The 23,583-nt window shown below is 44.1% G+C and overlaps 1 protein-coding gene across 1 annotated transcript; it reads right to left on the minus strand.

The window, feature by feature from the left end:
• Nucleotides 1-17,955: 17,955 nt before the first annotated feature.
• On the minus strand, nt 17,956-22,981 carry zic2a (zic family member 2 (odd-paired homolog, Drosophila), a). The gene is made up of 3 exons (XM_061792959.1): nt 21,397-22,981; nt 20,163-20,326; nt 17,956-19,107 (listed from the first exon to the last, which is right to left on the minus strand). The coding sequence occupies exons 1-3, from the start codon at nt 22,460-22,462 to the stop codon at nt 18,907-18,909; spliced, it is 1,431 nt and encodes a 476-aa protein (XP_061648943.1). The 5' UTR covers nt 22,463-22,981; the 3' UTR covers nt 17,956-18,906.
• Between the last annotated feature and the right edge of the window lie 602 nt (nt 22,982-23,583).

Genomic DNA, 23,583 nt, shown 5'->3' on the forward strand with positions numbered 1-23,583 from the left:
TCTCGGTCGGAAAGAAGTTGCAACGCATATTTTGCTCGCTGTTCTAACATGAAATGTGACAAATGAGCATGAAATCTCATTTTTCTCCCCAATTGCTGGAACGTAAGCTCTGTATTTACATATCCATCCGTTGTCGTCATCTTAGTCTGCTGGCATGTAGCGCCCACGGAGTTTTTGGAGTCTCTTACCAAGCCAAAAATGTAATCGTGTCATTTCTGCATCCAAAACAAATCACCCACGACAAATTCCTTTCTTTGTGAGCGAGGAAATATGATTTGCAATCAACACAAGGAATATTAGTTACGTTCTTGAGTTATCATGAGCAAATTTGACCCCTTTTACGCTTTCCTTTCCCTCGCTCTCCCCAGACTTATTTCCGTCTCAACGATCCTCCTCCTTCCCCGTCGCGGCCGTTTCCAGGGTTTGGAATGCGGCGGTACGCCTTTAAGCCGCCGCCATCCGGCTGTGAGCGCCGACTCTGGCCTCTTTTCAGATGCACAGCTTGCGCTCGGCCTCAAGCTCTCGCCACCTCCTTTCTCCGTCCGCTCGCTGCCACCTTTTGGAGCGTGGCCAATACGGGCGAGCGACGCCGCCATTTTGGCCCTGTTGCATGAAATGGTCTCGCCAAAAACCTCAACACGCTCCCAAATGGCTGGCCAACAATGTGACATTTAGTATAGTAACTGTCCCACGAAAATAACAACAAAAATGACTTTTATTTGATTCATTTGATTCATGTTATCAAATGAATTCAAGATGAATGAAAACACCACGGATCTGCTCCAGCCAAAAAACACAACCATTATTTGTTGCAGGTCTGTACGCAACAATATTGGAAAATAAAAATATCAAAACATAACAAAACGCAAGAAAGTAAAGCAGTAAGTGTAATGAAAATCACATCCACACTGAAGTGTTCGTTTGTTGAAAAGTGTCTCGTGGCCTCGTGAGCGATTTCGGGAGCTCTGATCCCGAAATGGGTTGACCATTTAGCACGCGGCTAGTTCAGTGTGAGCGTCTTCTCTATGCTCCTTGCGATGTTTTCATTTTGTATTCGTGTGTTTGACTGTTTGTGCTGTTCACTAAACGACTGAAAGTGCATCAGCGACCGTTCCTTTCCTTGTTTGGCTTTTTCACTTTACTGCACCGGCGGCGTCAGCTCACTCGTATTTCGCAGCACAAAGCAAAAAATCGACCGAGTGTCGGCTCGAAGGTTGGGGCACTCATAGTCCAAGTGTCGCTGTAATGACCTGATACCTAAAAACTGCAAACATTTCCTTTGTTCCAAGCCAAAAATGAAAAGCAACAATAGGAGATTTTCCGACACTTGAAAAACTCGAGTTTCCTAACAGTAAAATATTTTTTTATCTGCGTAAAGCAAAACCTTACGCGCGCTAATTTTCACCTCCGTTTAAACAAGCTCCCTGTTGGGAAATTACTGTCGCAAATTAGCTTATAATTAGAACTGGCACGTAATTTAATTTGCAATGCCCGTCCGTCAACTGAACATCGCAAATGATTATGACGTTCAATAAGGAACAAAAAAAAATGGTGTCGCTGATCGTGTGAAAACAACGCGTCTAAAAATGACACGCAACCTGAACTCTGCTTTCTCCCAATTAACAAAGTTTCTTTTGTCTCACCTTCATACAATTTTTCCAGTGGAATTGCGTTTGAAACAAGCTGAAAGCTTCTCTCGGTCCTTGCGGCTTCTTGATGTGATATTGTTTATTCATGCAGATTGAAGAAGCAACATTCACAAGCAGCTCTATGCTGGCACCCTGGGCAGAACGGCATAATTAAATGTATTGACTGAACAGGATGCAATGAATATCCAACGCACAAAGTCAAGTCAGGCGCACAGATAAATTCAAGCTAAGGGGGCTAAAGAGGGGGGAAAACATTCATTTATCTGGAGGAGCAAGGTGGAAGAAAGTTTGGGCTCGGTTAAGGTTTCATCTGGAGGCACCACTGTACTTTGGAAGGCAACTTCGGCATTTGTTGCGCTGAATTTGGACATTAGGGCTTTCGCTGGAAATTCCGATTCCAGTGAAGCCCTATCCTTACTAAAACTTGATGAAATGAAATGAAATAATGGAAGGAAAGCCGTCACAAATGTTGTATGGAAAAGCAATTCCTGACACTGAGGTGTGAAGAAACAACAGCGGCGTAAAGTGCTGTTCTGTGAGTAGCTGTGAACAATAGCCGCAACGAGCCAACCCCCGTGCAGCTACTACTAGAACGACATTTGCATGGCGGGCCCAACGATGGCTGCACATTGTGATGTAAATACCCCCCGCGCAAGGCCATGAATCTAAATCCAACGAGCTCTAAATTGTCCAATTCCAGCGCTCTTACAGTACCGCCGATTCAGAACGCATCAGCCATCAGCATTACAATTGCAGTGGAGTGCTCACGTTAGGAAACACTCGAGGCACGTTTGGATTACATTCAATTGCTCCAGTTGGCCTGGGAAAAAAAACCCAACAAAAAAAAACAAAAACCGCAATTCAAGGTAAAGCTTGTAGCAAATGTGAATTGTTGGTGTGCATCCTAATGGGAGAAGATCCACCGCGTAAGTGGCCCATTAACCATTCCTTCTGGCGATTGACTCTTTCAAGGTTCCTCTTTTGTGTTTTGAGACTTTTCCCACTCAACATCAAGTCGTCCTCATCAACGAGCTTCAACTGCTACAGTCGGTTGACTTGAAAATCCGTTTGAAAACGTGGACAATCACAAACATTCTGCCCCAGCAGAGCATTACATCTTTTTATGACAAATAACCGATACGTGTTTCACCGTGTTGGTTGTTTTCACAGACATATTTCTCATAATTCTGCGCAATGTCGGATGTTTGGTTCTCTCTCCACCACGCAGGTTGTGGCTAATGCAGTTAAAAATGTTCTGGTAGAGTTTTGAAGACGTTCATTAGTTTCGGGATTAATGAGTTTCTATTATGAACTAATAATATTACAAATAATAATCATTTCAATTGTGATAGTTAACTGTATCCATCAATGTCACGTTCATATTATTTCTCGCCCATTGGAGCTAAATGTCAACATTATCAACACAGTGTACGTTTTGCCCTATTTGCCATCGAGCAATGCAGTATTTGCACGAGCACAAATCCAAACAAACAACGAGGCGATTCTTTAAGCGTGCAAACCGAGTAGGTTGGCAGCGACGCCATTGTCGCTCGCACGGGGCATCGCCTGATTTCGGCGAGCGCGTCGAGCAGAGGTGGGGCGCTGTCCCCCGGGGTCCGCTATCGCAGCAGGTTAACCTGGCGCTGCTTTTCCGGAGGACTGATTGCCAGGCCCCCCTGCCGCTCGAGGTAAACCAACAATTTTCCATCAGCAGGGAACATGGCTTTATTAGTCAAAGTAAGAGGGGGGTGGGCGCTACAGTATATGCAGGAGAAGAGTGAAATTAAGTTCATAGCGTGATGATGGATGTAAGACCTTAATCCTTTTTAGGGCACTTCTTGAAGTACTCAAGATTGAAAATGGAACCCTAGATGATTATAAAAGGACATTTTTTGGAATCTTTACTTTTCAAAATCGAAGATAAAGCAAAACACGATTTAAAAAAAAATATATATCCTTTTTAGATGAGACGTCAGCCACCTTTTGGAAACCGGGAGCGACTTCTTGGGGACTGATTAAAAATGCGAGGGGTTACCGATTAATACACACTTCTGAAATAACACGTTGTCTCAAATTGTCATTAACTATATATGACTTAGAATTTATGATATTCATTTATGCGAAGACACTGATGTCTCATAAGAATTATCAATAATAATTTCACAAGGTAGGAATAAGATAAATATCAATATTTCAAATGAGCACTTCTTGAACATTGTTAAGAAATCCCACATCCCAAAAACACGCGTGCTAGGTTGATTGAAAACTCTAAAATGCCCGTACGTGAGAATGTGTGCACGAACGGTTGTTTGTTTCTATGTGCCCTGTGATTGGCTGGTGACCAGTTCAGGGTGTACCCCGCCTCTCGCCCGAAAATAGCTGGGATAGGCGAGGATAAGCGGTACAGAAAATGACTTTTAATAAAAGTTGTATAAATGCGCAACAATGAAGATTCGATCTCATCTAACCGGTTTGAAAGCATAACAAAATAATCGGTAGCATCCTCCAGATATTTGAATTTCAGGGAGCCTAAACCGCCCAAAAGATGCAAAACACAATTAAATCTTAAAAAACAAACAGTGGTTCAAAAAACACACGCACAGACAAGTTAGAGGGTAAACAAGAAGAGCCGTATGGTTTTCAAGGTCCCCATTTGTTTTTCGATGTTCCACGTCAGGCTGGTGAGCCGCACCGGGTTCAAAGGTCATGGCTGGGATTACAGCACATGTAAGGACCCCATACTGTGGCTTGACATGTCCACCAGCTTACAGTGCATTTTTCTCTGACAAAAGCAGGGTCACACTTGGCCGAGAAGGCACGAAACGCTTTCAAGTGGACATGGGAAGAGGAGCCGGGCTTTGAAGAACCTCCCCGCCCGAGAGGTGATTTCGTTAAAGGGGCATTTTCGGGGGTTGCCAAAGTCATATCTCAAAGTCGAGCTGTAAAATCAAGCAAACCGCACTGGCGTGGCTTGCATTCCACCAAGTCAAATAGTCCCTAACCCGTGGACCTGAAAGTCTAGTCCACCTTTCACTATTTAGCCTTTTTACCCTCGAGGGCCACCGTATTTCTCATTTCATACGTCTGTTGGACAAAGTGTGTCAAAACGAGCCGTGTCACGCAGCGCCATCAGTTGCGTACTGTACCCGTCCGTCAGGGAGACCTCGTCGCCAGCTGCCGCCGTGACGGACAGGGACTCGAAAACGGGTGGCAGAGGGGGCGTCAGGCACCCCCAAGTCGGCGGTCGCGATTCCGATTTGGATTCAATGATGACCGCGAAGACCTCTTCCGCTTTTCTGACAATCCCAAATAAGAACTAGTTGCACAACTGCACGAGAATACGTCACGGCACAAGACGGCGCTTACTCTTTTTCATCGGATTGTTTTTTATTGGTGGCCTGGTTGTGTTTTTCATACAAATATTGACTGTAATTTGGATTTCACGACTGCGTTGGCAGAAGTTAGTAACAGACCTACTGCGACTCTTTCACTTACAAATTCAGGTTCAATCATAATCCGAGGAAGCGCAGTACTTTTTGACTCGACAGCAATCATAACACTATTTTTTTTTTTTTTCAATTTGGGAAATCTTTGTTTAATTCGTAGATAAGGACAACAAATGTATACCCGGAAAACCCAATCTAGAAGTGCAAAATGTGAAAAGACTGCACAAATGCAATAAATTACAACTTAATCTGGTGGTATTTGGATGAGAAATTTGGATTTTATATGGATTTTGTACTTTTTTAAAATTGATGTTAACTTAGAATTACTCAATTGAACACGGATCACATCTGACATATGCTGGTTTGAACGTGCCGGCTTCACACACATACTGTATTGTAGCTTTAAAATAGTTGCTGCAATGGGGGAATTCGAATTGAACAGAACACAGAGAAATGATGATCTCAGAGATACCTTGTGAAAATACCTGCGTACATTTTCACAGCATCGGGCAATGAGAGCAGCAGTGTATACTTGAAGAGCCATTACTGTATAGTAGATATTGTGCACACACAGAAGTGACATAAATCCTCTGTTTCACTCCAAAAACTCAAATCAAAGCAAGATACTGGAAGTACTGGAAATGGAACATCCTTGGAAGAATAGTCGTCATTGAAAACCAATATTGTTTGACGGGGTCGCCCATGAAAACGTAACCTGCTCGGCCGAGGTCTCGCTCATTGGCGCTCCGAGGCTTCTTTAACGAGGGCCGTTTGCGGATCCGCCATTATTCTGCCGTTAATGAGCGGCCGGCGCGCACGAGGACGCGCCGAGGGCCGGGTGGTAGTTAGCGATCAGCATGGGAGCTCCGTAATCCGTCTGCTGATGAACTCATCCGTCTGTGTGTCCACTCCACCCTCAGACGTGTGCTAACGTGCCCTAAACGCTCCTCGCGCCCGCTCTTCCCCGGCCGGGGGCACCTCAGCCACCTGATTAGGAAACCCCAAAGGCACTGCCGCTTAATTCCACCCGTCGCCTTCTCGGCGCCTCGTCCATTAAACGAGGGAGGGTGCTTACGGCAAACTCAAAAAAGAAAACCTCCAAGGATTGTCTTTCATCAACAGCTGGCAGTGCCACCTTGCAAACGTGCAACACTGGAGGGAATTTCTCATGCAGTCGCTTTCAAGTGCCTTGCTGGCCGGAAGAATGGATGCCAGCAGTGCCCTTCTTTTTACGCGGCTCTCGACAATGCGTCTGATTTATTTGTAAAGTGTCGGGGGGACGGGGGCTCCTCGAGCCCCACAGGGAGGGCGAACGAAGCCTCGGCCCCCTCCCCTACTCGGGGGACTGAAGGTGGGAAGTAAACTGAAGCAACAGCCCTGGAACTCGCACGTACCCCATCAACGACTCCTTGGCACGAGAGCCTGAGAGTAAAAAGGAGATAGGACGGCATGTCAGACTGAAGCGCTTCAAGAACCTTTTTTTTTAGGGGGGGGGGGGTCATGTTTTTATTCATAAGTAGCAAAATGAATGCAGATCCTTCCAAAATATATTCATCAAGCTGACAGCACGCTGATACGCGCGTGATGCGCTGACATTGTTTACACACGTGCAAACACATCACCATCCGTCACGTTATGTCGACAGTTATCAAGTCTTTGTTTCAGTCAACAAAATGTGCACTGATCGATGCTAGCGTCACATTTTGCATGCTACACGGCAAACTGCATAGCGCAGGGGATCAATTCCATACCTGCCTGAAATCCACGATATAAAAGACACCAGACGAGGACGATTTAGATATCGTTTTCCCTGAGGATTTTCAATTCCACTTTTTTTTTTTCCAGACTGGTACTAGTCCGAGAATTCACTCTTGTTTACTCATCAATACTCGATAAGGCCGGTATCGATCTGATTACCGATACCTGGTATCGGTACTCACCCATCCCTAGTTCCTCCCTTGCACACATGCTTTAAACATATTGAAAGTTATTAAAGCACACTTCTTAAACACATTGTAGTATGTGTGCGTGCGATGTGTACCTTTACGAGGCGGGGCCCGTTGGGTGGCGTGCGTGTGTCCAGAGTTAGCGTGCTCATCGTTTATGGTTGGTCCGTTTTAGTCACATGCTGTGGTGACGTACTCGGCGTGCCCCTCGGTTCTACATACCGTCTAACGCCGCCGCCTTCTCGATGGATTTTGCAGCAAAATTTAATGTATCATTTGGTCATCTAAGTCCACTTGTTCTGTCGCGGTCGCCATTGTTGTTGCTTTGTTCCTTGTTACTGAAAGGAAAGTAAAAACGGCTACCGGAAATGGCAAAAAAAAGAAAAATTGCAGAGGAAACTCCACCCCGTGGTGTCCTAGCCAAATGCAGCCGTAGCGACACCCCCGAACTGCAGCACACTTTCAAAACAGCGCGCGTGAGTTGCGCTCGAGTATAAAGGCTAACTGCGCGCGCGAGAGCCGCAGGGACGTCAGCGCGAGTATAAAGAAGCCTTTAACGTGTAGAAATAGTGCTTGCAACTCTTTGAAATATTTCTAAATCACAAAGTATTATTAGAGTTCTTAAAAAAACTCAATTTTAGCCGGCACTCGTGCAAGGTTTAACTTGTTATAGTTGGAGCTTGATCGCTGCAGGAAAGCCCTGTCACAATTTTGAGCCAGTTAAAAAGAATGATTTCTAACGCTAAGAATGATTTCTAAATCAATTCATTAATTAGTGAACGACGTCGGTGGACGACTGGTTAGCACATCTGCCTCACAGTTCAGTTCTGTGCCAATCGCAGGGCACATCGCTCACAATTATACCAATTTAGAGTTCCCAATTAACCTACCACGCATGTTTTAGAAAGAGTTGAAATAAGACAATTCTTTTGGATTTCTGGTGGGAAAGATGTTTCACAATTTTTAACCCAAACTTTCAAATGATTGAGCTATTACTATAAATAATGAACTCCATAAGCAAGTTGTTCAAGTTGAGTACATTTTATGCTGCACTCAAGCAAGGTTTACTAGTTACAGACATCAAATAAAACATCATCTGTCGCATGGCCGACGGGAAAGTTTCCGAATTTCCATCCTGCACTTCAACTCATCACAAAATAATCAAACGTGATGTCGTTATTCGGCAGCACTCGAGTGCAAGATTGAACTTTTTAGACAGTAAATGGGACATTTCAACAGTTTTAACTGAAACGGTTAATTGCTTACAAGTCATCACAATGTAATGACAAAATGTTAAGACGGCACCTGAGCAAGATTAACTAGTTACACGCCGCGACTAAGACATCCATTTATTAGATTGCTGGCTGCTGGCAAACACCTGGGATCAATCAATGACACGCAAAGAAGCTAACATGACAAGAGCGAACAGCACATCGACGTGTTTAGCGCTAACTGACTGGCCGTCGATACGCTTGCTGAGCAGAAAGGTCTCTTGGCTGTCAAAGAAAAAAATGCAGGTGAACGTCAATCAAAGGAGAGAAATTCCTTCCAGCCAAGCTACCTCGAGAAGAGCCGAGCCCAGACGGCATCCACGGGGCGGCCATCTGAGCGGTAGCCCGCGGAGAAGCTAGCACTGATGAACCTGTAGTAACCGGCACAACTTCCTACACAGCGCCAAATAAAAATAGAAGACAACAAAAGCGAGCGAAGGGGTGAGGAACAAAGAAGGGAAAGTTTCACGTCACTCATTTGCATATGACAAAGCCCACACTAGCGTGTTATTTGTTTGCGAACGGAAGGAACCCTCCGGAGAGCAGCAGACAGCCCAAATGCCGTTAAGATCGCAGCGATAATGACTCGGCCGACAAGAGTTGGCCGAGTCAACTGTGTTGGCCGCCGCGGCCGGTTTGATCCTGTTCGTCTTTCATTCGGCCCTCATTAGGTCAACCTGGCAGACATTTACCACCGACGTATCAAAAAGACGTTGATCATGCGATGCGGACTTGTCACGACACGTCTCAAATGAAATCAGCCCCTCGGTACCGCGGAGTCCAACGCAATCTTTTGGCCTTCTTATATTCGGAGCGTGTCAGAGGTTGGCCAAAAAGATTTCGTGAATATCTTTTTTGAACGTCTTTTCAGATATTCCCAGTGTTTATCTTCTAACCTTGTGGGAATTGTGTCCATTTTGGGAACCTACCACAATTGTGCCTTCATGAAATTCATGCTCATGCAAGTTAGAAAAAAACCAAACAAAACAAAACAAAACGCAATTACTTTTATGGTGGCAGCATGCAGGTTGTTATTGCGTTTAAAAGAAACCCCGAGGTGACAGAAAAAAACAAATCTGCGTGAATGATATTAACTGGGACTTTTGTTTTCTGATCATATCTGAGCTCGAATAAAAGATCAATCAAGTGTGAATTAGCCATTGATGTTTATTATTATTAATGCTAAAGACACTTTTAAACCGATAACCTTTGTCTGTTGTTGTCTTCAGAGAAGAAACCAATGTTAGAAAAAGATTTTGTAGAGCACGCCGGAATAATAATCGAACCGAATGTGGGGCACTGCAATTCGTTCTTTGAAAGAGAATTATCCAGGAATCTTTCATGAAAGACATTTTTTTCAGCAATCACCTTTTGAGTTTGTCGTCATCTCCCGAGAGAACAAAGCAAACGTTCCGCAAAGGTTTTGTAGCATTTGACAAATAACAAACAAGTGTATCTGAATATCTGGCACGAGAATCAGTTCTTTTAACGAGAAACTTCCATACGTTTGATTGATTGATTGATTGATTTTTTTTTAATAACCTTCAAGTTGGTTGTCATCTTCAGAGGAAATAAACCAAATATTTGAAAAAGACTTCATTCTTGAAATGAGTTTAGTGCTTTTGGAAGAAAAATAATACATTTTAAATGCAAAGACCAGTCTGACCCTCATCTTTGGAGACGACAAATCGAATGTTCAAAATGATTCTTCTGAATGTTTGTTACTATAATGCAATCATTAAAATGAGACAAAACTTCTTCCATTTGTGTGCAGCATAATAGCTCAAATCTGCTTCACCGTGTTTGCTTTGGACTCTGTGCTCCACGATTTGACCTGAGTCTGTCGATCTCAGAGCCCTACTGGGTCTATATACCATTAGCATTTCATTCATGTATTCAGGACCTAAACCATTTAGTGATTTCTAGACCAGTAGCAGAACTTTAAAATCTATTCTAAAGCTGAGTAGAAGCCAGTGTAAAGACTTTAGAATTGGAGTAATACGCTCTGACCTCTTTGTTCTGGTCAGAACCCGAGCTGCAGCATTCTGAATGAGCTGCAGCTGTTTAATGCTGTTTGGGGGGAGTCCAGTCAGAAGACCATTACAATAGTCAAGTCCACTTGAGCTAAAAGCATGGATGAGCTTCTCCTGGTCTGCTTGACACATGCAAGCCTTCACTCTGGATATGTTCTTCAGATGGTAGAAGGCAGTTTTAGTCATTGATTTGATATGACTGTTGAAAGTCAGTTCGGAATCTATCAGAACACCAAGGTTTCGGACTTGGTCTTTGGTTTCTAAGGAGAGGGACTTTTCTTTTCTTTATTGCCCAAAACAATGATCTCAGTTTTGTTGTGGTTTAATTGAAGAAAATCTTAGCTCATCCAGATATTTATCTGTTTTAGACAGTGACACAACACCTCAATTGAACTTCAGTCATCTGGAGACACTGCTAGACACAACTGTGTGTCATCTGCATACCTATAATAATCAAAATCAAATTTCTGAAGAATTTGACCCATATACAGGCTGAAGAGGAGGGGTCCAAGAACTGACCCATGAGGGACCCCGTAGGTCATTGCCATTTGATGAGATTGAACACTTCCAATGGTTACATGATTGTTGCCTGAGAACATCCAGGGCCCCTGTGTGTATAATGACATATTTCAAAGTTGGGTGCTGATTAGGGATCGCCAGGATTTCTTTTGAGAGATTTCGGACACCATGTCATTGGTAAAACACAGTACTTTGGAAAAACGTTTCACATCCTTGACAGCTCCATCACCAACTATTAATGTTTGGGGTGCCATTTTGTTCTTGTATGATTTAGTTTCATACCTTTCAGGGGTGGTGGGGTCTTGGTCAGGGTCTTGTAAAAGTGGCTCAAATCTATTTGTAAACAGTGGTTTTATGTCCTGCGTTTGTTGTATGTTTTTGGTGCTAAAGTTGACATTTTGATTACTTTTTATATTTTATATCTTCTGATGTACAGCACTTTGGTCAACTTTGTTATTTAAGAATGTGCTTTATAAGTGAATTGGATTGAACAGAATTTGACACGCTGCTGAGTTGTGCTTTTACTTGCTTGGACATCTTTCCTCCAAATAAAACCTCAAACTGGTAGTCAGGTAAGGTCAATCAAATAAAGACGCAAGATCGTTGCAAGTAAGTAAGATATTTTTCAAAATTGTATTTTTCAAATGTACTTTTGATTTGCTGTCCACGACCCAGCGCCAAATTGGACTGGATCCCATCTCCGTTGTGACCCTAAATTGAGCGAGTTCTCGAATTGAGCTCTCGTATTGCTCCTCTCGTTGCCTCGGCGGTGGCCTTTTGCAACAAAACCTTCCCAGCAACCCCCTGCTCCCTTCTCTAAACAAGATGTGATGCAAAATAGCCACAAGGTTTCTTCCATTACCTGCCAGCCGTCCCTATAAAATTTTTTTAAAAAATAATAAAAAAACCACACCACCCAGTCACCGTCCTTCACGGGGTCCCTCAGGGCGCGTCTCTGGTTTGTTTGAAGATGAAAGGCGGCGAAGTAAAAGCAGGATGTTTGCAGGTGTCGGGGAAATTGAAAATGTCCTCTGCGGAGTGTGCCGCTGAATGGAGGAGGCGCTTTCTGCAGGTATTTTGTGCGAGTCTGCTTCAGAAACAACCTCAAACACAGCGGACGCCCCGAAGTCCAACATGAGGCGTCGATGCGCCTTCCGATTGGTCCGTCTTTCAAAAGCATTTCCCGTAACAAATCGATGTCAATAATTCGTTCCCGCCAAACTGCCGCCATCGTAAAAGCTTTTCTAAGCGTACGTTAAAAGGAACCTTTTAACATTATTAACTGTCATACAACCGTGTAGAAAGAACTGAACTACGGTCTAGTAACAGTTCCGCTGGATTTCCCCCCCCCCCTATTTTTTTTGGTACTGTATGTGTTATTAATTTGGATATTTTCACCGCTTTTTTATCCATTGCTCTTGCACTGTCTCTCGGTCTCAATATATTCTGTGTTTAAATGTGTCTGTAATTTTTTAAGTGGGTTTAAAGACCCCCCCCCCCCCCCCCCCCCCCATATTTCTGTAGGTCTTTCCATATTGTGGATTTTCCCTTTGCGTGAGGGAGTCTGCAACGTAATGGAGCGGTTGACTGTATTGATTGATTTTTGGGGGTCTATGCGTTGACTATAGTTTTGATGGGGGTACCAACATGGTGCCAAGGACCACATGGGTAGCCCGCCGGCCTGTTCTAAAAATAGCTCACCAGTGATAATACATTTTGATTTCCTAGCAATTTTGTTGAAGTGATCATTTAGAAATGTAAACAGGGAAATAAAGAAATAAAGCTTTGCATATTGGTGTTCATCATGTTTCTAAACCCTACTTCGAAACCCTAACCCTCTTTTGAACCCTACTTTGAAAACTTAACCCTGATTCGAAACCCTACGTTGAAACGTTAACGCTATTTTAAAATCCTACTTTGAAACATTAACGCTGTTTTGAAACCCTAACTTTGTTTTGAACCCTACTTTGAAACCCTAACCGCTGTTTTAACACCCTACTTTGAAATCCTAATCCTGCTTTGAAACCCTAATTTGAAATACTAACCCCGTTTTTAAGCAAACCCTAATTTGAAACCCTAACCCTGTTTTACAAACCTAATTCGAAATCCTACTTTGAAACTCTAATCCTGTTTTTAAACCCTACTTTCAAATCCTAATTTGAAACCCTAACCCTGTCTTTCAACCCTAACCCTAATTTGAAATCCTACTTTGGAACCCCAATCCTGTTTTGAAACCCTAACCCTGTTTTGAAACCCCGATTTGAAAGCCCAACCCTTTTTTGAAACCCTACTTTGAAACTAATTTGAAACACTAACCCTGTTTTGAAACACTACTTTGAAAGCGTAACCCTGCTTTCAACCTTACTGTGAAACACTAACCCTGTTTTGAAACCCTACCCTGTTAATAATACATAATATATTGTGTTTCTTTTTTGTTTTTATTTGATGCCAGTTGTTGCCAGCTCTCAGGCTGCCATCGCTTTTGTCCTCTGTGTCGCCTTCGTCGGCTGACTGACATCAAATTGCGTCAGATTTCCATCCAAACGTCATCGTTGGCACGTTCACTTCGCATTCGCCTGCTTTGTTGTCGTTTTCCGCCTGCGAGTCGGTTTCAATCTTACGCCGTGACCTCTTTGTGCAGCTTCTGTCTTGATTTTTGCTCAATTCCTCAGCGGCATCCCACTCATCGAAGGTCTGGTAATCACCAAAATAAACCAAATGATGAGATCACTCATGATTGTTTTCAATTTGCTTATTTCTGCACTTCCCAGCGCCTTAAAAAACACGGATGGATCGTTAATTGTTTTTCGATTTTCAGAATGTATTGTTTTAGAAAATAGAATTGTTGCAACAGTCTCGGAAACAATGTTTCCATCCAATAGTCTCTGTTTTCCATACTTTTCCAGAGCTGGAAATTGATGACATCAAATTCCATACTTTTCCATACTTGCCTAGGAAGCCCGAGTGGAGTGTGAACTTTCAAATGTTACTTCAACATTTCCTGTCCAGATACTTAATGTTTTTTGTTGGCTGAATTTTGGACCCGAGAGGCAATTATACCAATTTTGGAAAAAGATTGTGGTCCCACTGTGAACTGAAAGTGGTGAGGACTTGAATTGTAAAACTTTTTGGAGAGTCGATTGCGCAAAAACAACGAGACGCCTCGCTCATTTACTCAGCACTTTTCCACTTTTTTAGTGGAGTCCAGTCGAAGCTTGGAGGAAAATGCTCTACAAATGGGAGGTGCTTCGTTAAAGGAGTAAAGCAGGAGGAGTGGGAGTGGGTTGGGGGGGCGCGGGTATGGTTCACGGTGGGAGGGTTTGTTTGTTTCTACTGCGTGCCAGCAGAAGTGACAGCCATTCCGGCTCTGTGGCAGCGCCGCATTCATGTGTGTGAGAAAGATCTCAGGATGAAAGGCGGCGAAAGGGGGATGGCGGCTTTTTGCGCAGGAAGGCTGTGAAACTCTACGTGGAACGCGCGCGCGCACACACACAATGCAATACATGTCTGAAATACAAAAGAGAGACGTGGAGCAGGACAAAGGGACAGAAAACGAAAATCAGGGACACAAACGTGTAAAAAAGACATTTTTGTGCCATATTGTACACAAACTACAAGACTTTTGTTGACGACAAGAAGTCAAGAATGCATCTGACTTGTTATCAATAACCCCAAAAAAACAAAAACAAACATTAGAGCGTTTTACTCCGAGCCAATAAAAATGGCCCCATTTCACCCACAGTTGGGGAAACTCTTCTGACTCGCATGCGTGTCACATATTGAACGACAAAATGCAAAATGTAACAACATGCATTTTGGGGCCCAGACTGGAGCTGGAAAAAAAAAAATGTTTTTTCTGGTTTGCTGCTTGCACGCTGCTGAAGCTTCCAGGCTAATCCCAAATAGCAGATCCAGCGACTTTATAGCAGCGCAGCCCAAACAAGAGCTCGCTCGGCTCCCGGGAGATTAGTGCAAGATCAAAACGCATCTTAACCCTATTTAAATGCATTTTTACGCCGTATCTGTCAGTCCTTCAAATCATCATATCGCAAGGGATTGGATACGTGTGATAAAATCATGGATTTTTCAGGGCATTGAACAACCCGACAATGTATAAAGTATCCATCCGTAGCAAATGGAATTCAAAATAATAATGAAATTGAAAAATCCTCCTAATGAGGATTGCGTGTGGCAGGCGGGTGCTGCTGTGAGTCCTGAGTCATTATTATATAAACTACAATTGGCCGGTTAGGAAAACGGCAGCACGATCGTAGCGCAGTCTGACCAAAAAAAATACGTGATTTCATTCTTTTTTTTAACAACTGTATGAAAGACAACCCGGTCAAAGTGATTATATGCAATATCAGAATTCATTTAGTGTTCAAGTTTGGCATCATTAGTGGCGTTGCCATGACAACTAATTATAATTCATCAAGTCATTACCACAATGAGCGCGGCGCGTCCACGTTGATTGGGGACTATATTAATGTTAAGTAATTCAGTTGCACTGATAAATTGCACATTTTGTTTCACATTCGAGCCCGGGCACATTTTTACGAGTAAGCTGAATTGCGTTGAACGAACAGGTGGGAATCAACGCGCGCGCACACATGCACACACGCACGCACTCCCAAGCAAAATTATTCAAAAGTACATTTTAATAATTTTTTTTTTTTTTGTGTGTATCTAATTTTTCTGCGTCAAAGGCGATCTTTCGAGCAGTTTATTTGAACATGCACTTCGCCAATGGTGCTTTTCGGGCACGTGAGCCCGCTGCTGCACTTGAAAACATTCACGAATGAATTAAAAGAAAAAAACAAAAAAAAGCTACCTCGAACTTTTGAGCAGAACATTCGTGCTGGAATCGACACACACGCACTCACACATACGCACGCATACAATGTTGTACGTTTTCAATAAAGTTGTGCATTGTGACAAGTGGTGCAAAGAGTCAAAAGTGGCTGATTTAAAAAAAAAATAATAATAATAATAAAGTCACCTTTTACTATATCTGCATATTCAACATAAAAATGTTTCAATCGTGTGACGTCATTGAAAACAGGAAGTTGTGCCAATCTTGAAAAAAAAAAGCATTTTAATTTTTGGTTCCACATGATTCAAATGTGGTACACTTGGGTAATTTTCCCCTCTTTTCCTTGAAAATAATCAAATAATAGATGTTAGGTTAACGCATTTGAATCATGTGCAACTCATTTACATGTTTCAATTAATTCAACATGACTAATTCATTCGTTTTCAGTGGAGGGTTTTCATTCAAAGCCACTTGAACACAAGTTACCATGCACGTGGAATCTCAAGGAGAACACTTGCACTGGGACACCACCAGAGAAGACGACGAAGAAGAAGAAGCAGAAGAAGAAGGAGAAGAAGAAGAAGAAGCTGCATCTCTCCCTTTCCAGTGCGGATCGATGCGAGCGCAGCAGGAGCCCAATAGGAACCGGGCGCCATGTGGAGCCACCGAGCGCGAGCGACCTTTCCCCGCCTCCCTCCCCACCGCGCGTGCGCGCTCACTTATTATATAGAAACCTGATGCTGCTGGCGTCAGCGTCAATATCCGCTCGTCGCCCCCCCCCAAAAAAAAATCACACGTGTTGAAAGTAAAGGAGCATTAAGAAGAAGAGGTGATGCCATGCAAAACGCACATGCGCACATTACATGTGAATAACAAGTCAACATAGCCAAATAGTTCAAGCAAGTTGAAAACCCCAAAGGGCAAAAAATGCGCTCGTGGGCCTGCCGGCAAGCGCCTACGCAACTTTCACACAACAACAACAAAACGTGTCTCGGAAGTCCAGAAGTCGACAATATTGAAGTCAATATTTCGCTTGTAGAAAAGTAGACCAAGTACAGTTCAGTCAAATGCAAGACTTGATTTGATGAGTCTTCTATATTTTACGGTGCCATAAAAATGTTCAATGACAAATATTTGGTAGTTTAACAAGACGCCTGATTGCCGAACTGCACAGACAAGATGTAAGCTAACCGGCACGCGGTTAATACGTTCAAACATCTGATGTTTTTCCATCAACTACAACGTACAGCTTAACAAGCAGCCGCAATAAACCACACACGAAAATTTACTACATGATTTTCTATTGCAATATTTCTAAGTCAACTTCAAGGCTACATTTTTTTTTTTTTTTGCCATTTTCATGTTTATTAGATAAAAGTCTGCAAAATTGCCTGGTAACGTTTTGAAGGGCTCGAACCGAAATGTGCCAATGGCTTGCCTGCTCACTAGCATGCGCAGAACGCCGAGTTCGAGTCTGAAGTCCGAAAGCCGCCTGGCTTGTGGCGGACCGTCCCCCCGTCACGCACCCGAGACAGATTCTGCGGCCTCAGCGTGGAATCTTACGCATCGAGTTCAAGGCTAGCAAAGTACCGATGATACTGGAAAAAATGACCGCGACGATTGCACCAAAATGCTGTAAAATCAGGACAGAAAAAAACTCAATCGAAAAACACATTTACATGAATTATTAACCCATCCAAAAATGCTAATTTGAAAGTAGAAATATGTTTAAAAGAATCAGATTTCTCTGGAGGATTAAACAAAAATATACTATATTTTAAATTACGGCTTGACCAATATGGATTTTTTTTGAGCCCGATTCCGATATTTGGCAGAAAAGAATTCCGATAACCGATTAATCGGTCGATCAATTTAAAAAAAAAATGTAGTGAAGATAATCACGAACAGCAGCCCCGTTGTGGCCCCGAATTGCACACACAAGTTCAAGTTCAAGGCTACGAAAGTATTTTTGCACAATTATTAAAGGACACTATTATATGTTATATGCATATATTGATTGTCATTGTAGATCAATTGAGCAGACACTTAACTGGAATGTACACACAAATGATTAAACCCCCAGAAACAAACCTGGTGTTTGTTTTTTTAATTTAAAGGACATATACGTGATGAGTGTGTGTGTCTTGAAGATTTGAGGACATTTTGTATCGTTTCCAAAGTTTTAGACACCCTCCCGAATTTTCCGCTGTTGATCGCTAGTCCCAACAGGAAATAGCAGGACGCAAACAACACAGAAAGGACGCACAAGGGAGAAAAATTAGCACTTGCAACACTTTTTTTTTTTTTATTATTATATTTAGATGGAGTCAAATGTTTTATCACAGTTAGGATGAAAACACTTCTTTAAAACTTTTTTTCCCAAAACAATAAAAAAAAGCACGACGAAAAAAAAACAACTGCCTCGGGGGGTTTTAAGCTCTTAAATTTTACATATTTATAGTTCAAAACAAAAAGAAACATTCTTTTTATAAATACTGTTTCATCTGTAGTAAGTAAATACCATAATTTAATTACAAATGGATAAATATGGCAGTTGGCTATTTACACTCACACACACACACACACACACACACACAAAACTGGAAGGAGTTACAGGAAAAACAACACAATGTTTCATTTTTCCTCAACAGTCCTTCCACATACGTACGTATAGCATAATTGTTTGTTACAATTTGCAGAGCACAAAAAAAAACGGCACAAGTTCAGCCCGGCAAACTTTTTTTTCTTTTAAAAAAAAAAACAAAAACAAAAAGAAAAGAAATAAAAATGTACATTCACAGGCATGATAAACGTGGTGTGTCCGTGTATTCAAACTTTGGCACGCGTTTCAGTTTGTAGGCGTTTAAAAGTTTCCAGTATAGTACAATCAGTTTGCCCGATCGGGATCACAAAATGGAGTACAATTGTTATTGGATTATGTGCGCTAAGAGTCCAGTTCGAGTGATAGCTACCGTTGAAGAAAAACATCTAGACACCGAGAAAGACAAATCTAGCACAACCAAAGTCAGCCACTATTTACAATATTTTACACATTTTCCTCTCTTGCGGTGGACGAAGCACAACAACAACAACAAAAAGTCATGAAATAAACAATTTGTGTCCCAATCTCATTTTAGGGGGGTGTGGGGTTCCAGTGCTGTGAAATGCGTGTGTGCGTGTGTGTGTCTTCATTTGCGGGGAGGGGAGGGGGGGGGTGGGGGGTGGCGTCCTACACGTACCATTCACTGAAATTGGACGACAGGCCGCTGTGGCTGGTGCTGCTGTGCACGACCGAGGCGGGCGACAGCGTGGTGTTGCTTTGGCTCTCGGTGGCGGGCGACACCAGCCCCGGCGGGGTGGACGACTCGTAGCCCGAGCTGGCGGCCGGCGAGGAGTCGGACGCGGACGCGGGCGGGGACGACTCGTGCACCTGTGGGGTGGGGTGGGGGGTTCATATTAAAAAGTTATTACAAGGACCAAGAGGCTATTACATATATTATCAGTTTATTACACATCTATTACATGTGTAATACAGAGAATGCATTTCATTAGATGCTGACAGCAAGTGACATTGTCTACAGTGTTTTTATTAGGATGTTTTTTTTGTGTAAAATGGGAATTCAAATTTGTATTCCAAATTTGGTATATCTTACATAACCTTTTGTAGTCCGAAAAGGGCTGCATCGTCCATTCAATTTTTACCTCGGTGAAAGTGCGTACAACGTAACTGCTCATTTATTGTACTCTGATCGAATGTTTATTTCGACCTTAATTTAGCCATCGAGAGCAGACTCTCATTTGCAAGGCCGACCTGGCGCATGCATTACATGTTTATTACAGTGAGGATTATCCACTATGTGTTTGTATGCAGATTTTTTTTTTCCTTTTGTATAATGGGAATTCCAAATGTTTTTAATCCAAATTTGGCATATCTTACATAACGTTTTTATCCACTGAAAAGGTGATAGATCATGCATTTCATTTTTATGACTAACTGCGTACAATGTAATGTCTAACTTATTGCACTTTTATCACATTTACTACACATCTGTTACATATAATGCCTTCTACTAGCTGCTGTGCATGAAAGGCACATTGTCCTTTATGTGTTTGTATTAAGATTTCTTTTTCATAAAATGGTCATTTCTCATGTTTTTATTTGGAATTAGCCATATTCTTATACAGCTTTTAACATTGAAAAGGATAAAAAAAAAAAAAAAAAACTCATGTGTTACACATTCATAACACATTTATTACACAGACTGCTTATTATTGGCTATAAACTCCACACAATCACAATGAACTTGATTCTGGATGCTGTGCAAAATGATACATCATAGAGAAAATGCCCACTGTGTGTTTGATTAAGGATGAGTCCTTTTTTTTTTTCTTGTTTTTTCCTTTACAGCTTTTTACACACCGAGAAAAGTTGCAATTCATCATGTCTATTACACTGTTATTACAAGATGATCGTTATTATTTTACCTTCATGTGTTTTCGTAGGGAGCTGGGGTGCGTGTAGGACTTGTCGCACATCTTGCACAGGTAGGGCTTGTCCGAGGTGTGCACGTGCATGTGCTTCTTTCGGTCGCTGCTGTTGGCGAATCTCCTGTCGCAGCCTTCAAACTCGCACTGGAAGGGTTTCTCTCCTATTATTCATTTGAAAATAAGAATAGGAAAGGCAGTCAGGAATTGCCACAAAATGCCTCAGGCTGAAATGCATTCGAAATATTATACCCCCCCCACCCTCCAAAAAAAAAAAAAAGTCACGTAGTTAGAACAAAGATAACAGCACCTTTCCTGCATATGCAAAGCTGAATGGGGGTTAGCTTGACTGGCTAAATAATGCGCATATTGATTTAGGGGAGAGTTGTTTGGGGGGGGGGGGGGGGGGGGGCATCGTCAGTCGGCCCACAGAAGGCGCACCATTTGCTTGCAGGGGAGACAATAAAAATGTAATTAGCAGCTGGCCCTTTTTTCCATGCGAGATGGGCGGACGCGTGAAAGGCCGCCGACGCACACGCGACTCAAAATGTTTCCATTTTCGTCAAACCTCTGCCAGGTTTGCACATGGACAACTCGAAGTGCACCAATGCAAAGCTAGCTTGCGATTAACTATATTTTGTTTTATACGCCCTTGCACAACAAAAAAATAATTTAAAAAAAGAGAACATTTGAAGTATAAAAATACAAACGAGAAAACAATGTGTTTTAGTATCATTCGGCTTATTACAAAACGTTGAAATTAAATTAAGTGGGCAATTACATTTGTTTTAGGTTTGCATGATTAGGGAAAAAAGTGATGTTTTTTTTTTTTTTTTTTAAATCTATTGTTTTAAAAAAGTGAACATAAATAAAGAGTTGACCCGTTATTTTAAACGTTTAACTCAAGAAATGTCTTGAGAATTAGCTTGGGGGGGGGGGGGGGGGGGGGGGGGGGGCAAATGCAATCCATTTTACGAATAGCGAAGAAAAAAAATATGTGCGAGTTTTGTCATGATTGAAAAAGTTACAAGTATCACCGGTAATTCCAGGGGCGATTCGAACGAGAAAAAGCTCCCGCTGTGCTCAACCGTTAACACGGCAAATTGAACGCGGATGTAGAAACGGGACGAATCGGTCTCGAGTCTGAATGATGTGCAGAATATTGTAAATGGTGACTATGTCTCTTTGTTGCTCCGAAGTAAGCGAAAGGCGCATGTTTTGCGTCGCCCGTTACCTGTGTGCGTGCGCTTGTGGATCTTGAGGTTCTCGGAGCGGGCGAAGACTTTTCCGCAGCCGGGGAAGGGGCACGGGAAGGGCTTCTCGCCCGTGTGCACGCGGATGTGGTTGACCAGCTTGTACTTGGCCTTGAAGGGCTTGCTCTCGCGCGGGCACTCCTCCCAGAAGCAGATGTGGTTGGTCTGCTCGGGCCCGCCGACGTGCTCCACGGACACGTGCGTGACCAGCTCGTGCATGGTGCTGAAGGTCTTGTTGCAGCACTTCTTGGGCTCGCTCAGCTGCTCTGGTTCGAGCCACTTGCAGATGAGCTCCTGCTTGATGCACTGCTGGCGCATGTAGCGGAAGAAGGCGCCCGGGTGGTGGTGGTGGTGGTGGTGGTGGTGCGCCTGCGCCGCCGCCGCCGCCGCCGCCGCGTGCACGTTGACGTTGACGGAGCCGTACTGGTTGTGCAGCTGCGCCGCCGAGTACGCGTCGGCACGGGGGCTGGACACCTGGTGGTGGTGGTGGTGGTGGTACTGCTCGGAGCGGCCGAACACCTCCCCCGCCAAGCCCAGCCGCATCTGCCCGTTGAGCACGTTGCCGGCGGCGGAGGACGCGTGGGGGCCGTGCTGCTCGTGGATGCCCGGGAACAAGATGTGGCCCTGCGGCGCGTCCGCGTGGTGGTGGTGCGCGGGGTGCAGCGCGCCCGCCGCGGGGCCGAAGAGCGCGTGCTGGCCCCCGGCCGCCGCCGCCGCGGGGCCCTCGCCGAAGCCGCCGCGGCCGCGAAACAGGAAGTCCCGGGTGGAGTTGAACGGGGAGCCCGCGTACGGCGTGACGTGCGCGCCCAGGGCCGCCGCCGCCGCCGCCGCCGCCGGGTAGCCGCCGGGCGCCTGGCTGCTGAAGGCGGAGCTCTGGCCCGGCGGGGACAGCTCGTGGTTGAGCTTGAAGGCGCCCATGTGGGCCGCCGAGTCCACGAAGGAGTTCTGGGCCAGGCTCAGGTCTCGCTCCTGCATGTCGCCGGCCGCCGGGTGGTGGCGGCCGAACGAGCCCAGGCCGGGGAACTGGTGGCCCGCGTCCAGCAGCATCGCGGTCGAACTGGCTCTCGGGAAACGACGACGACGACGACGACGGCGGCGGCGGCGGCGGCGGCGGCGCTGCGCGGACTTGTCGGCGAGTGAGCGGCGGCGGCGGCGTGGAGGCGCGAGAGTGTCACGCGCAGGGACGCGACATCGCTGACTGCTGAGCTCCGCGCCGAAACAAACACTCACTTCTCTTCAACTTTCATGAAGATGCAACAATCCCAATGTGACGGCCTCGGCCTCCTCTCGGGCGTCCCAAGTCTCCCTGACCCTCACACTAGTTCGAACATGCGCCAAGTGGGCTTTTGTTTTGTTTGGTTTGGTTTTGTTTTGTTTTTCTTTCTGTCCTTGTTGTGCGCCGCGTCTCTCTCGCTCTCGCTCTCGCTCGCTCTCGGGGTCTCGTCTGGCGCCGAGGGTCCCAAAAGCTCCTCGGCGGACTGGCCCTTCCTCCTCTAACGCCCCCTTTAACTGGGGCCACTCGACGGGCTCCTCGCAGCCTCATTGGCCGCCGCGCCTCATCAATCCCAGGTGGCCCTCCAATGGCAGGTAACGCTAATAATTACCGCCTACTTTTTTTTTTTTTTTTTTTTTTACAAGAGGGCTTTGCCAAGAAGGCAGTCGGGTAAAAGAGAGAGAGCGAGGACGTGCGTGTTTTCTACATTTGCATCGGCATGTTGTTGTTTTTATTGCAACTCTCGTGGAGCTTGAAGCACTCATCTTGTTGTTTCCTTTTTTTTAAAAAAAAAAAAACCTGTTACGAAATGTGCACATTTTGCACATACGTGATCCGAGGAGAATTCAAAGTCCTTCAAAGGGGAAACACATCCCAGCGAGCTGCAAACAAAAAACAGAAAAAGCAGCAATCATGGCCCAAAAAGACAAATAAAGGCATTGCGAGTCAAATATTTCTTTTAAATTAGGGATTGCAAACAAATGTTTTACACTGCAAAAAAAAATCAACAACTGTAGTCTAGGCTCCAAGTGGCTGTTAAAACATTTACTACACATTTATTACACGTTTATTACACCTACTGCATCGCAGTGGCCGGGTCCTCTGCACAGTGACAATATCATGATATGTAACAGAGACATTCCGACTATGTGTCATAATAGCAAGACTCTTTAAA

Source organism: Phyllopteryx taeniolatus, chromosome 12 (genome assembly GCF_024500385.1).
Source record: "Phyllopteryx taeniolatus isolate TA_2022b chromosome 12, UOR_Ptae_1.2, whole genome shotgun sequence".
In the NCBI taxonomy this organism is placed as follows: Eukaryota; Metazoa; Chordata; class Actinopteri; order Syngnathiformes; family Syngnathidae; genus Phyllopteryx; species Phyllopteryx taeniolatus.

What these genes read in the sequence shown, in the direction of transcription:
- zic2a (XM_061792959.1), bottom strand. Translation starts at nt 22,462, where the DNA reads ATGCTGCTGGACGCGGGCCACCAGTTCCCCGGCCTGGGCTCGTTCGGC. An exon ending in CCACAAGCGCACGCACACAG is followed by an intron (nt 20,327 to 21,396) that starts GTAACGGGCGAC and finishes AATGAATAATAG; the next exon opens with GAGAGAAACCCTTCCAGTGC. An exon ending in CCCTACGAAAACACATGAAG is followed by an intron (nt 19,108 to 20,162) that starts GTAAAATAATAA and finishes CCCACCCCACAG; the next exon opens with GTGCACGAGTCGTCCCCGCC.